Source organism: Microtus pennsylvanicus, chromosome 9, assembly GCF_037038515.1.
Source record: "Microtus pennsylvanicus isolate mMicPen1 chromosome 9, mMicPen1.hap1, whole genome shotgun sequence".
NCBI classification, from domain to species: Eukaryota; Metazoa; Chordata; class Mammalia; order Rodentia; family Cricetidae; genus Microtus; species Microtus pennsylvanicus.
The window spans coordinates 15,459,111-15,474,459 of NC_134587.1; the positions used below are offsets into that span (position 1 = coordinate 15,459,111).

Sequence of the window (15,349 nt, forward strand, 5' to 3'; positions counted from 1 at the left end):
CTTGAATCTGGTCTTTATTAATAAAACAAAATGAAGTTTCACTGCTCCAGCATAAATAAAGATGTTGAAATCCTAACACTATCTATATGATGTTGTTTCCCAGATAATGATATTAAATTCATTTGTCCTTCATCAAGAAAATATTGCCTATTGTGCTGCCAACATTAATTTACCATACATACACTTACCTCCTGTTTTGTATGGCATTTGGTTTTTCAGGAGTTTGTGTGTTGAGGATATACAAGGACAGTGAAAGTAATGGATGCTGATGATAGATGATAGATAGATAGATAGATAGATAGATAGATAGATAGATAGATAGATAGATAGATAGATAGATGATAGATAGATAAACACAGAGACACAGAGAGACTAAAGTAAGAAGGAAAAGAAGGGAGGAGAAAAGAAGGGAAGAAAAGGAAGAGCATAGACATCACAGACCATGACATGTGTCTGTTTACATGGATTTTTGTCAAGTAATTATTGAGAGGGGAACAATGGAAAACTCTGCCACCTACTTCAGAATGTGATTCAGTCAGTTCTCCACTGTAGCAAGGAAGTAGAGAAATGATGAAGATACAACCATTTATGTCAAAAATGTAGAACTTCATGCCACCACCAGAAATCTAGCACCTTCTATTAAGCTATAATTATCTCTGACAAGTGCTTATAATTCTATTTCTTCATGAGAGCAGTAAAGACGCCTCAAGCTACTTCTCGTAATCACATTTGCCTTCATGCCAGAGAAGTCAAGTGAGGAGAGTGTGCCACAAATTGTTGAAGACAAAACTATATTTTCTCTTAATTCTCACAGCTATAAGTATATGATATAATGAAGTGTGCAGATTTAGTGTTGGTGAGACACTTCTTGTAAATAAAGATGGGTTAGCAGTTTAGAAAGGAAATGTGAAGTGTACCATGGCATGTCAACTACCTCATAAACCCAAAAAGCATTCCTCACAAGAGCTTGTCCTACAAACCCTAAAACAAACTACGTTAAAAAAAGAAACTTGTATTGCTTGTAGGCTTTTTTGAAGAAGACTACAAGTTCTTCATGTCCCTAGTTAGTCATCCAGCAGAGAAAGGGAAGCAAATGAGCCACACCTCAATTTGACGTCTCTTGGCATATTGGAGATCTGTTTTTCAGTGGAGTCACCTGAGGGCATTGCTATGTAGTCAACTCCCTTGCAATGCACCCAGGTGCCTGAGGAGAAACGTAATCCACTTTGCATCCTAATTGAACCACTTCTTGGTTTTGCCACGAGAATGGGAAAAACAAAACAAAACAATAGTTTCAACAATTTCTTTCTGCATTTGTATGCCTACTATGGCCATTACTACAATTCACATGCAGTTTACATTGGGCTTTGGGGAAAAAAAGAGCAGAATATAGCGACTCTTCCTAATTTACCCTTTGGCATGTAATGAGGTCCCTTAAAACACAGTCTGTCAAGTTGTTGCTGCTTTCGCTGTTTTGGTTTGGTTTCAATTTTTCAGTTAGGATATGCACTGTAGCACAGTCTAATATAGAACTTAAGATTTTCTGCCTTTGCCTCTGGAGTTCTGGCATTATAGTGATGGGGCACCATGCTGAGCACCATGAGAAGAAACTTTTCTGATTCCCGGTATAGACAGCAAAATCCAATGTTTATGTTGCCATTAAAGTCCTGAGAAAGACATACTTCATGACTCAAGTAAACATTCCCAAACATTTCTATGCATTTCACTTTTCACCTTAATATACAGAGATGTGTACATTGATGTGAACAGTCACATTGAGTAATTTAATATCAACACCAGTTCCAGAACGAAAAAGCCCGTTTTCTTTTTAAAAACATTGACCATACCTGACAATAGAAACAGTGTTATTTCATTTGACTAGCATTAAATAACTTCAATGATTGTTTATATGTAGATATATTATAGATACAAACACACACAGAGATGAAAATTACACATTTAAAGTATTTTTCTGGGGGAGTTGTAATTGGTGTGTCACTTTAAGCTGTGATTGTTAGACTCAAATATTTTAACCAAGAAGTAATACATGTTTCTTGCCCAACAGTTGTTACTTAATATATTGAGTTTATACACACATTTGCTCTTATATCTGAATCTGCTGTTTTGCTGTTTGTTTTTTGGATTTGAAATTCAGATCCAAAGCCCTTGTGTACGAAAGGAAAGCACTCTACCAGTCCACTGGTTTCTTTTTTTTTTGCTGGAACTAATGCCTGATGAGAAACAAGCTTTAAGGAAAAGGGGGTCTAATTTGACTCACTGTTCAAGGCTACAGTCCACCATTGCAGTTAAGTCATGGAAGCATGACATCGAGGCTGCTGGTCGCATTGTGTCCATAATCAAGACACTCACAGTAGTTAATGCTAGGTTTCAGTTAGCTTTCTCCTTTTTATGAAGTTCTGGATCCCAGGCCATTAACTGGTGCTGCCTACTTTCAAGGAAGGTCTTCGACTTTAGTTAATCTAATGTAGAGACTCACCCCCAGCTATATCTACAGTCGTGATCTGAATATATCAATATATATTATCCCTCACAGTTGGGTCCAGGGTCCTGCATCCTAGGCAACTGGACATCCCATCAGGATGGCTATAAGAGCCATCACAGTCGCAAAATACACCCTGTCCTAGAGTTGGTTGACATTAGCTTTTGAAGTGTCTTCTCTAGAAGCCGTGTAGTTACGTTTTCTCTTCTTTACTTTTAACCAGGTCTCTTAGGTAAGGAGCCAAAGGGGAAATAAAACAAACAGGATGAAAAGATGGCGATGCTGCCTCCCCCAGGACCGCAGAGCTTTGTCTACTTCACCAAACAGTCTCTTGCCCTCATTGAGCAGCGCATTTCGGAAGGAAAAGCCAAGGAACACAAAGACGAAAAGAAAGAAGATGATGAAGAAGGTCCCAAGCCCAGCAGCGACTTGGAAGCTGGTAAACAGCTGCCCTTCATCTATGGAGACATTCCCCCTGGGATGGTGTCCGAGCCCCTGGAGGACCTGGACCCCTACTACGCAGACAAGAAAGTAAGTTATTGAGACTCCAGTGGTAGAGATCTGATGACTTCATTCCATCCAAAGATGTGTAAAACCTAATGACTTCATATCATAAGCAGTATATTAAATACATATTAGCATGTTGAGAATATGTTTTTTTGTAATATTTCATTAAAACTGGTAGTGAAATTGGCCTTCTTATTTGATTTGGTTTGATTAATTCCTTCAACATATTCAATAGAAAATCTGCCTTTTTAGATATGGCATAATGAACACATCTCCTATAATTTTATAGTTATGTGTTGGGAGCAGTTGAGACCCCAGATCCTAAATTTCTTGTGATCCCCTGATCTGAGTGCCTACATCTGCTCTGAGCACGAGACCTTCAGGAGTTCCTGATGGCAGGAGAGTGGTTTCTGGTGCGTTTGGCTGGGGCATGGCTATCTCTATATAATCTGCCCCTGAACACAATAAAGGGGGCATTCTTGGGGAATTCAAGGATGACCCCCGTGTCGCTGTCTCTCTCTCTCTCTGTGTTTGTGTATTTTAACCTCCAGCCCCCTTACCCGAAGCTCGTGTACTGTTGGGTAATAGCGCACCGAGCGCAGACACTGGGGCGTGGTGTGCGGCAGTTATGACTATAAATTTTTACACCTATTTATTAAGTAGGGTGCATGGATGAAGTCCTAGCTTGTATTGAGTCAATTCTCTACTTTTACTATGTGAGGCCTGGGGATTAATTAAATCGTCATCAGGTTTAGAAGAAAATGGCTCTACCTGCTGAGCTATCTTGCCAGCCATTCACAGTAATATTTAATTCTTGTGTGTATGTGGATTTAAAAATTCCTCTAAAGTTTTATTACAAATGAGTAATGATAGCATACATAAATCACTATACCTTAGTAACATTTTTATTTTCTGGTGAGAGAAAGAATGGATTGGATTCGAGGGGAGGTGGGAAGGAACTGGGTGGAGTAGAGAGAAGGACAACAGTAATCAGTATATATCATGTTAGGAAAAAGTCTATTTGCAATAAAAAGAAAAAATATATAAAACACCAAAGATGCTCTTTTTATTTTTTAAATTTTGATTGCAATGTAACTTTGTCTTGCAAAGACTGTGTAATAACATAGTGGTTTAAACGTTAATTTTGACTCCTTTCTTTGCCTTTTATGACACAATTCCTTGCCATGCATTTGTCAAAACCAGTTTGTTGAGACAATGCTTAACTCAAAAAAAAGATAGATTTCCCCTACAAAAGACACAGACTTGTGAGCTCATGTTCCCAATTTGGTGAAAAAGATTTATTGTGGGAAGCTTGTTTATAACTATATATAAAACTCAGTTTAAAAGTACAACAAAAGAAAAAGATCACTGCTTTCTAGACAACACAAGCATTTTACCTTCTAAGTACAGGGAGTCATAATTTAGGCTTAGTGTTTTAGCTTAGTATTTCTGAGTTCCTAGCCTAGGATTGTTTTAATATGCTGAGGTTAACATTTTTTATTTGTCTAACTAAATGCAAAATGTATGAGAAATGTCACTTGCCTTGCACCGGACAAAACACAATATATGTTTTCTTTTTATACCTTTATTGATTGTGGGTTTCACATCATGCATTCTGATTCCACTCAGCTCCCTGTCTCCTCCCTCTCCTAAATCAAAACCAAATTTAAAAGAAAAAAATCAAATACCAAACAAAAACAACACAAGAACAAAACCAAAGAAGGTGAATCTTGTGGTTGCTGTAGTGTGGCCCGTTGAAACATACAATTTACCTTTTAGTCCATTCATCTTTACTTGCAAGTGTTCATTTCCATGAGTCGTTGGTCTGGCTTAAGAGAAACAAAATATTTTAAGGATTTTTTTTATTTTAAAAATTTTAATCAAACTTTTAAAACTGAATTTGGCCAATGAACTCCAGGACTGTGTATTTCCAGTAAAGGAAAAACTGAGCTACATACAAGTATATATTATTTTTAACAATTTCAATGAATGAACTTTTTAAAAATTTTTCAACGTTATAGCTATATAAGTAAAATACGAGAATCAACCTGAGTAGTTTGAAGGATGGTCCCAAGCTGGGGAGACAGCTCCATCATCAAAGTGCCTGCATTGCAGGAGGCCCTGTGTTTCTGCCCAGAACCCACATTAAAAAGAAAAATGGACTTTATGCTTTATAACCCTTGCCCTGAGAAGTCAGAGGCCCACTAGACAGTCAGCCCAGCAGAATCTAAGAGCTACAGGCCAGTGAAAGACCCTGTCTCATAAAAACTAGGTCTGTTATACCTGAGAAATACAAGTGAAGTAGTCCTCTGACTCCACATTTGCAGGTGCATCAGAACCCTTAGGCAACGTGCACACACACACACAAACAACAAAAGAAGGATATTTTCAATTCTGATATGCCTTACTTGTGAAAATTTTTTAACCAGTTTTGTATTAACTATGATAATTCTCAACAAGCTTAAAAGCTCTCAAGGTATTGCGGTAAAAAATTAGTAATAGTTTCTACTCAATCTTAAACTCTTTGTAACAGAAAGGAGAAATCTATTCCTAAAGCCAATTTCAGTTATGACAAGTGATTGTAATCATTGAAGGACTCTGATAAAGGAAAGACTTAATGCTTTGAAGGCTTCCTCGATGGGCCCATCTCACTCCCCATGGTCTGCAGGGGGCTGAGAAGATCTATGGCTGTCATCCAACACATCATCACAAGCACATTTACATCATGAGACTTTTTTGGTGACTTTATTTTGGAGCAATTCAGCATGAACTTTGTAGTTCATGAAGCATTGTGGCAGTGTTTAAAGACTGGCAATACCTACAAGTGAGTTATATACATCCTGGTATACATACTTGTATATAGCTCAAGTCTTCATTTATTGCAAAGAGGCAGCCTTGAAGTCCATTGACCAAAGTGACTGACACCTGCTTACAGGCATTGGAACTTCTTGTAGCGTTCCATGGCAGCCTTTCTTCTGCCCTGTGCTGCAATGTGGAGGTATGAACTTCTCACAGCATTGTGTTGGATGGAAAAACTGGGAATAGGGTGTCGTCCTGATTCTTTTTTCTCCTGCAGACTTTTATAGTATTGAACAAAGGAAAAGCGATCTTCCGTTTCAACGCCACGCCTGCGCTGTACATGCTGTCACCCTTCAGTCCTTTAAGAAGAATATCTATTAAGATTTTAGTGCATTCATATCCTTTCCGAAGCCTGGCTTCAGCAGTACCCCAGGATGCTGGGCTTGCTCCTGTCCTTGGACCTAGATGTGGGCTCTTCTGCACCTGAAAGGTCTTTATAGATTCCAATATAAATTATTCTCATAAGAAAATGAGAGGGTGGTCTTATTAGCGTTTTGGAATAGGTTAATTTTATTCAAAGCACAGAAAGAATAATCTATGCATCCATTTCAATTAATTTCTAAAGAAAAGTTGTGTTTGCATTTCAATAAGTTCTTCCCTTTGGTGGTATCCCACACTCCTTGACTAAGAGCTACCTTATTCAGCATGCTGATCATGTGCACAATTCTGACGAACTGCATATTCATGACCATGAGCAACCCTCCAGAATGGACCAAAAATGTAGAGTAAGTGTGCATGGCTATATTTTAAAGTAGGGCTAAGTGGTCATTTTCATGATTTTTTTTATCCGACTAGAAGTTGAGAAGTTGAGTCTTTAAAACAATGTAGGTTATCTTTTCATGCATACAATTTTATTTCAGTTTTTCCTTTCCTCTGTGTTCAGTCATTGTTTGAATCATTAGATACCACCATGCTTATGAAGAGTGAACTTGTCCTATCCCCTTGCATGTTCGTAAACATGATATGCACAGCATGTTAGTGGCTATGTTCTTCTTAAGCACTCTATTGGGATTGTCTAGGCAGATCTAATACCTATGTTCTCAGTTCCTTAAAAACCTGTGTCTTCTGTGAGTAGCTCTCATAGGGACCTTTTAAGAGTTCCTGGATATTTCTTGTGTAGTATATTCTGTGAGGTGGGGTGATCTACACACCAGCAGCATCTGGGAGATGCTTTAAAAAAGTGTAAAGATTTCAATGGGATGTTATTCATTTCACACCTAACATTTCAACCAATTATCTTCTTTAGGTACACTTTTACTGGAATATATACTTTTGAATCACTCATAAAAATCCTTGCAAGAGGCTTTTGCGTGGGAGAATTCACCTTCCTTCGTGACCCTTGGAACTGGCTGGATTTTATTGTCATTGTTTTCGCGTAAGTACTCTCATTTTTTTTTTGAACTGGAAAATTTATGGAAGTCTTAGAAAAGTATTCCAGTAAAAACAACTTTTGGAGACTGATTTTTCTTGCATGCAATGTCTATATTTAAAGGTAAAGGATTTGTATGTAAATTACTTATTCACGGTCATATTTTTTTTTCAGAAAGTGTTTTTCACTCAAAACACATTTAATGTAGAGATTATCTTTCTTCCTGCCCAGTATTTGAATTGGCATGTTTGCATACAGTGTCAATTAGGTACACACTTTTCTTAAAATTTTATTTAAAAAACTTAATAGTGTGTGAGACACACTCTCAGTGCTCACTATGGACTAAGCCTCAGATTTTAAGCACAGTGTCTGTATTCATGAGCTAGTAAATAAATTAAAACAAAAAGTTATACTGTGTACTGCTCCTACCATTAATGTATTATAAAGCTATTGCATGGGCACCATAGTCTGCCTTAAGTGTAATTTAAAGTTATTTATATCTTTTTGAAAATGCATTTAACAGAAACATTTATAAACCTTAATAATTTCCTGTATTTTCTTGAATTACAAAAATAATTGATATCTATCTAAGACATTTTGACAATTCAAAACGGGTCTTAGATTTCTAGTCTCGGGGTCCGTCATCCTTGTCCACCTCCTCACTCATCATGTTTCCTCCAATAGAAAAGCTGTAGCTCCATTGTCTCCTGTGGATAAGAAAATGGCAAGATGGATACCCTTCTCCTAGCTCCTCTTTCTCTATTGCTAAATTCTTGTGTCACGAAGTTCAGCCTTTTTAAGTATGCAATTCAGTGTTTTCTAGTATGATTGCAAATTGTACAGTTATAACTACTATCTAAATTGAGAATATTTTACTCACTCTGAAAAGAAATCCTTCACTGATTACTAGTGACCTCCTAATACAGACTCTTGGAAACACTATATTGATTTTGCTCTATGAAAACCCTGAATGATGAACATTTCATCTGGATGGAATTTGTTGAGTTTGGCTTCTTTTCCTTAGTATAGTGATTTCAATGTTTTAAAGGAGATTAAAACTATGTATTACTATACTAAGCTTGTAGGGGAAGCATTAAATTGTTTAGATAAATCAACCACATTAAAATACAATACTTGTATTTTTATCAAATGATTCAAATCCATATATATTAGGTTACATTAGGTTAGAAAAAAAAGACTTGCCAAACTACAGATAGAAAATACTTAACAGTAACAGCACGGGTGAGTATTATAGACTCTACCTAGATTCTGAATAACTCTGATTTAATTCTACAGGTATTTAACAGAATTTGTAAACCTAGGCAATGTTTCAGCTCTTCGAACTTTCAGAGTCTTGAGAGCTTTGAAAACTATTTCTGTAATCCCAGGTAAGAAGTGGTTGATGTGGAGCATTAGGCCACTCAACTCCAGCTGTTTGGGAGTTTTCTTTGTCTGTGTGTGTGTTGTCACTGTGTCTGTGTATAAACCCCCTATTGCAGATATGTGACAGAGTTTGTGGACCTGGGCAATGTCTCAGCGTTGAGAACCTTCAGAGTTCTCCGGGCATTGAAAACTATTTCAGTCATTCCAGGTGAGAGTGGGTTAAACACAGGGGCTGACTTTGACCTTTCAGAGAAAAGCAGTTCCTTGTAGAGCTCAAATCAAATTACATTTCTTCCATTTTGCATCGCAGTCTTTATTTTAAAAGTCAGCCCTTGAGTTTAAGCAACTGCATGGGTCTTGGAGAAGGCAGATGACCACTTGGCTCACATCTCCTCTTGAAATTTTTCCTCCTGCCAAAGGGCTGATTTTCCACCTTTTCAGGAAGGAAAATTTCAACTAATCAGAACTTTCTATAATGAAGAAGATAAGACATTTCCGCATGTGGGCAGTGCATGAAACTGTCTCATCTCCTTCAGCAAACTGTTTCTTGTGTGAGAACTGCTTCAGTAGACGTTGTCACTGTGAGCTTTCATTCAGTTTCTTACATTTTTCGTTTCATTACGTAGAGGTAGTTTGTTTGACTAACGTTTACTGAATTAGTGATTATAAAAGTTACCTTTGGGAGTGAGTGTGGCTATGGTTTCAGCAAGCATCATACATAACGAATGAATCTGAAGATTCTTTGGGAATGTTTCACTAGTTTCAACCACTTGCTGAACTTCATAGAAACAAATTGTGCAAATCCACACTTTTGAACCAGAAGACTTCTCTGGTTTCCATTCAAGGCCATTGACTTGACATAATGCATGCATTCCTAGTAAGGCTTGTCTTTTGATGTGCTTTTCACTCAGAGTCTTTATGTCATTGTAAATGTGCTTTTCTCCCCTACATTTTAAGGACTGAAGACCATTGTGGGGGCCTTGATCCAGTCGGTGAAGAAGCTGTCTGACGTCATGATCCTCACTGTGTTCTGTCTCAGTGTTTTTGCACTAATTGGACTACAGCTGTTCATGGGAAACCTAAAGCATAAATGTTTCAGGAAGGAACTTGAAGAGAACGAAACATTTGAAAGCATCATGAATACCGTTGAGAGTGAAGAAGAACTGAAAAGTAAGAATGCCCCTGTAGTTGCTATCAGGTAGAAATAACACCAAAAGTTCGACTCTCTTCTGACAATGCATTGGGGCTTGAATTTTTATTATTTTGAAGGTATTCTAATATACAATAAAAACTTGTCAGTATGTGAATTCTTGTCATTTTTAGAAGTAATATTATAAGCATTTATTTTCCTTGGCTTTCTAGTGATTCTCTGTGTAGAAAGTTGGGTTAGATCCATAACAATGAATTTCTACATGATGAAGAGTCAAGTTGCTAGGAACTAAGCGTGACTCACACTAATCATTAGATCTATGTATACAATATGGGTTTTGTTCTATAATTTTATCTTTATAAAAACTAATTATATAATGTAATGGGCAATGCAATTCTATTTGTATTTAGATTAGACTTAAGAACTATAATATCTTATAGCTAAATTAGTGGTAATAATGATAAAACTATCACTATTAAGATATATATCTATTGATAATATTTATGTAGTGTTTTATAAAACAAGACAACTTAGTTTTATTAACACCATTCTTATAATAATATCTTATTAACATGAATTTTATAAATAATGATAAATTTGAAAGGCTTTGTAGGACTTCTTGATAATATCTTCATTTATGAATGATGGAGTCAGCAAAGACTAATTCAGAGGAATCTCCCCCTTAGTAGATGTGTACAGAAGCTCGGAAGTCTGCCAAATACAAAGCATATGCCAAACATCTCATAACACTCACACTGCACGTTCTCTAATGGTTTCCCCTTAGACTGCTTTTCCCAGGGGCTATTGATGAACAAGAAGCAAAAATGAAGTCAGGTTGTATACATCTTGACACCTGGATGGTGTCTGTGTGACATGCCTAGTTCCCTTAGGGCATAAAATTCCAATCTGATCTCAGGATGAGGTAGAAAACAAAAAAACCTTACCAGCTTATGTCCCTTTTACCAAAAAGAAATTGAAATTTCCTTGGTAGCAGGGAATTTACTTTCTACTTATTCTGGGTGTTTTTAAATACTCACTGGTGAAGTAAAAACAAACCAAGCCTATCTCAGATGGTGAAAGAGTGTAAGAAAAAAAGGAGTGCAGGTGGAGCTGATGGGAAGAAAAACAACCGTTCCGCAGTCAACTGTGTAGTATGGACCTCATTACTATCACAGTTTACTACAAATATCATGTTTTCTTCCTTTTATCATTCTCTAATGTTCCAATTTCTGATTTCTGTAATCAATATCTCCAGGTTTATATTTCTAGAAAATATTATTTCTTAATAATTTTGCTATCAAAGTGGTGAATGCAATAAGTGGTTGTCCACATTTGTATTCATTTTTTTTAATTCAATTTGCAATTCTTACCTAAATTTAGGTTCTTTAGCACTTATGACACTACCATTTTACCTCTGAGCCCTAGCCTCTTCTGAATTCATGGCTTGAATGTCTTTCAGATCTTGGTTAAAAAAAAATCTTCAAACACCTTTTTATTAGAATTTGTTTGAGCAAAGAATGATTCATGAAACCAGTTGACTTGGGAATGAGATGTGCAGACAGTTCAGTCCATCAATTAGGTGGGCTCTATTTATAGACAAAGAAAATGGTCATGACTTAGAGAAACAGCTTCTGGGTTATAGATCAGCATTTGCCTGATATGGCTGTGGTCTGATCAGTTCACAGTTCACAATAACAAGCTGAAGTTCAGCTGCTGTGCTTGGTTAAGACGCAGGTGCTTGACATAAGGGTGGATTAGTAATTGTTTGTTTCTATACATTTGGTTGCGGTTCTTTGTGTATGAAGATACCATTAGGCCAAATTTGATTTGACATTTTCCCCTTTTAGGCCGGTCCTAAATTTCAAAGTTAGGCTGAAATCATGGGTACCAATACCTCTTTCTGTTACCATGCCAACAGGGTTAGTGGGCCTCAATTTGGGATTCAGAATTCCCAACACCTGGTCACATTACTATTTCTTTCTGTGCTCATTGTGTTTTCATTACTTTTACTACAGTGAGATCATTTGGTTCATAACTGATCACTTCATAGAGTCAATTAAATCTTTTGAGAGAAGAAAGTATATAAAGAAAATTATTTTTATGTCTATAAGGAAACAGTACAGGGCATTGATGCATATTGCATAACAGAAGTTCCCAAAACTGAACTGATAAAAATCTAATATACAAAAATTACCCAAAAGCAGGTGATTTTTAAGTATCATTTTGCTTTTTCTTATATTTCTCATATCTCCCGTTTATGACTTATTAATATACTTATTTTTATAATCTGGAGCTTGAGCTAGGACCTCACATATGTTAGGTAAAGGCACTACACACTGACTTATATCCCTAGGCACACTGAAGAGCTACCATTCCAAATATATTTATTGAAATGGAGTAGATGTTAGTTCTTGCTTACCAGCATATAGTTCAAAGCAATCTTGTTACATAAAGAAGATGGCTGGACAGCTATGGCCTTTACAGTACAGTTATCTATTGTAGCCTATCCTATAAGGAAGCCATTAGTCATGAATGCATTTACATGTATGTTGAGCTAGGGAAGGAATATTCCCTGCAAATATATCCTTTTAGATGGTTATATGCCGGCATCTACTGGTAAAATTTAGATGACTACACTAAGGCTCAGTTGCCTATTGGCTGTGTACTTACATTTGTGTTGTTAGAATTCTTTATCTATATTGGTCATTATTAAAATAAAAAGTTGTCCATGGATGTGATGGGATGAGAATTATATTGCTAACTCCTCTGTTCCCTGGAGGATGACATTGTAAGTTACCAAAAAGAAAGCATGACATTTATCAAGGTGCCACTACGGAATGCCTGCATGGTTGTAGGCTACCAACAATGAAGAGATTAAGGATATACATTTGCTTCAGACTTTCCACTTTGATGCTGTGTTGTGCAAGTTCTGATATAACTTAACTACAAAATCATCTACAGCTTTTTAATATTATTATATTTAGAAGAATCCAAATATGTGATTCTGAAAACCCAACCCTAAAGAGAAGGCAGCATTTGCAAATTGAAGAGTTTTCTTTACATTTCCTACTTTCAACTTTTAAAAACATTTTGCTCTACTATGACATAAACAAGGCACACAGTGCAAAGTTTTTAAGAATGGAAACTTGGTATGAATTAGGAAGTTATTCAAATCATCCACATTTAACACCAGATCTGCTTTATTTTAAATACTTCTTTATTTTCTCCATGAGACACACAACAGTATTTGACTGACCAGATAGTACCTATTATTTGATGTGGATAAAATGACACAGCTTAGCAATATTAGTGCTGACCATCTGAGGTAGTATAAAAACATGAAAAAGCTTTTATTGATATTTAATTATTTTATTAGATGTGTTTTTATTATTTATTTTTTATTTTTTCTCTGCTCCCTTCCTTTTTTCTCCCTTCCCCATGATCCTCATGGTCCCAATTTACTCAGGAGATCTTGCCTTTTTCTACTTCCCATGCAGATTAGATCCATGAGTGTCTCTCTTAGGGTCCTCATTGTTGTCTTGGTTCTCTGGGATTGTGAATTGTAGGCTGGTTTTCTTTGAGTTATGTCTAAAAGCCACTTACGAGTGAGTACATATGATATTTTAATTATTTTCCTTGATGTTGAGGTATGAATTTATAAAGTATAGTGATTTCATCGTCATTAGAGCTGAAGAATCCTTATCTGTCTAATTAATGGAATGACAAATGCCCTGGTATCTTGGAAATTTATGTGATTTCTAAAACACGTTTTAATAATTTGGCCATAAAGACAGAACTGAAAGGAAGCCTGAAATTATGTATTACCTGACAGCACTACTTGGGTACTTCATAAATCAACTCAATTCTCTGTTTTTCTTGCTATAAGAACAGACGCCATTCTGAGATGACTAATGGGCCATTCTCTCAAGAAAAAAAAATAAAGTTAAAATTAAAATAATAATAAATAAATGAATAATAATAATAGAGCTAAATTCCAAGAAAGCACAGTTGCTTTCACTTAGTGAGTCAATCTAGATTTTAAAAGTTGAAAAGTTTTAGAAAAATATGTTACAAGTAATTCTCTTTTAATCTTATCCAGTTCTATCACACGTAAAATTTCTTTCACAAGGTCTGTTTTGTATGGGACCCCCATGACCTTAATAGTCCTTTAGCTATTTGTGCTGTTCTATGAGGAGTTTTCAGTCTGAAACAACTACCTGTTTTACTATAAGGCAAGAACAAAACATCCTCACACACCAAAGCTTTCTGCTGGGAGGGGACAAAATTTAATTTAACCATGTAGTGAAGCAATGTTTAAAAGACATTAGATAGAACATTAAAAAATTAAACTATGTGAGAACTGAATTTAAATAAAACATTAGCACTAATGTACTCTAACTGAACCGAGAGCAAAAAAAAAAAAAGAGAAAACATTTTTGTCATTGTGAATATTAAAAATAAAAGCAATGGCTCAGTAGTAGAGTAAAGCACATGATGCTTGCTCAGTTCTGAAAGCCTTACTCAGGATAGCTCTGGAAATACAAACACACCTCAGGAGGGTCATAAGGAAGTGGAAGTGCCTTCTCAAGAAAGGCCAAAGACAAAGCCTAAAACATAACTACTTATCATATAAGGATAGGACAGAAATACATATGCATATTTTTCAATATTATCTATTTCAAATGACCTATATTATATGAGAGCTTAATGTATGTTTATCTAAATATTATAAAAGGCAGCCATGTATCAAAAATTAAAAATATAAAACTCTAAGCAAAAGCCTCCTTTAATATTCTCTTTCTGCCAAGAAACTACATAGTTAGCATTCACTAAAGCATATCAAAACAGTCGGGTGAACTGGCCAAGTCTATGCTCCCAGCACTTAGTAGGCAGAAGCAGAATTGCTCCAAACTCAATGTCCTCCTGGCCAATATACTGAGTGTCAGGCTCATCAGGACTACATTAAACCACCAACTGCCTCACCCCACAGACAAAAACCCCAAAGAACCAGAGGTAGTGTAACATGACCACTATCCCAGCACTTGGGAGATACAGACAGAAACATCAGGAGTTCAAGATTATCTTCAGAAAACAGAGTTTTAGGTGACTCTAAGGTATTTATGACACTGACTCAAAAGCCAAAACCAAATCAGACCCTTAAAGTCAAAACAAAAATTAAAAAACATGCATACATTAAAAATTAAGAAATACATTTACTGCACAGGAAATAATAAAAAGTCTTTGTAATATGAGCATTATCATACTGAAATGGCACTGGGGTGTGGTGACATTTCACTTGTATTTTAATAATAAAACATGCCTGAGAATCAGAGGCTAAAATAGCCCCAGTGGTCAACCTTACTGACCAGGTAGTGGTAACACACACCTTTAATCCCAGTAGCCATACTACTGGGTGATGCATGACTTTAATTCCAGTCCTAGAGAGAATTATAAAACAGGAGGAAACAGCCTTCAGTCTCAGTCTCATTCTGAGATTCCTGTAGGCCGGACTGCCATTTTCGGCCTGAGGTTGTGGTAATAGCTAATGGCTGACTACTTTGCTTTTCAGGTCTTCGGGTTG

General features: G+C 36.3%; 1 protein-coding gene across 1 annotated transcript in view; it reads left to right on the plus strand.

The window, feature by feature from the left end:
* The window catches only part of Scn9a (sodium voltage-gated channel alpha subunit 9), a 124,907-nt gene that overhangs the window by 55,507 nt on the left and 54,051 nt on the right, over positions 1-15,349 (plus strand). The window contains exons 2-7 of the mRNA XM_075984995.1: positions 2,724-3,031; positions 6,084-6,202; positions 6,502-6,591; positions 7,113-7,241; positions 8,532-8,623; positions 9,576-9,788. Coding sequence (XP_075841110.1) covers positions 2,774-3,031; positions 6,084-6,202; positions 6,502-6,591; positions 7,113-7,241; positions 8,532-8,623; positions 9,576-9,788 — 901 coding nt within the window. The 5' untranslated portion in view covers positions 2,724-2,773. The remainder of the gene's footprint in view (positions 1-2,723; positions 3,032-6,083; positions 6,203-6,501; positions 6,592-7,112; positions 7,242-8,531; positions 8,624-9,575; positions 9,789-15,349) is intronic.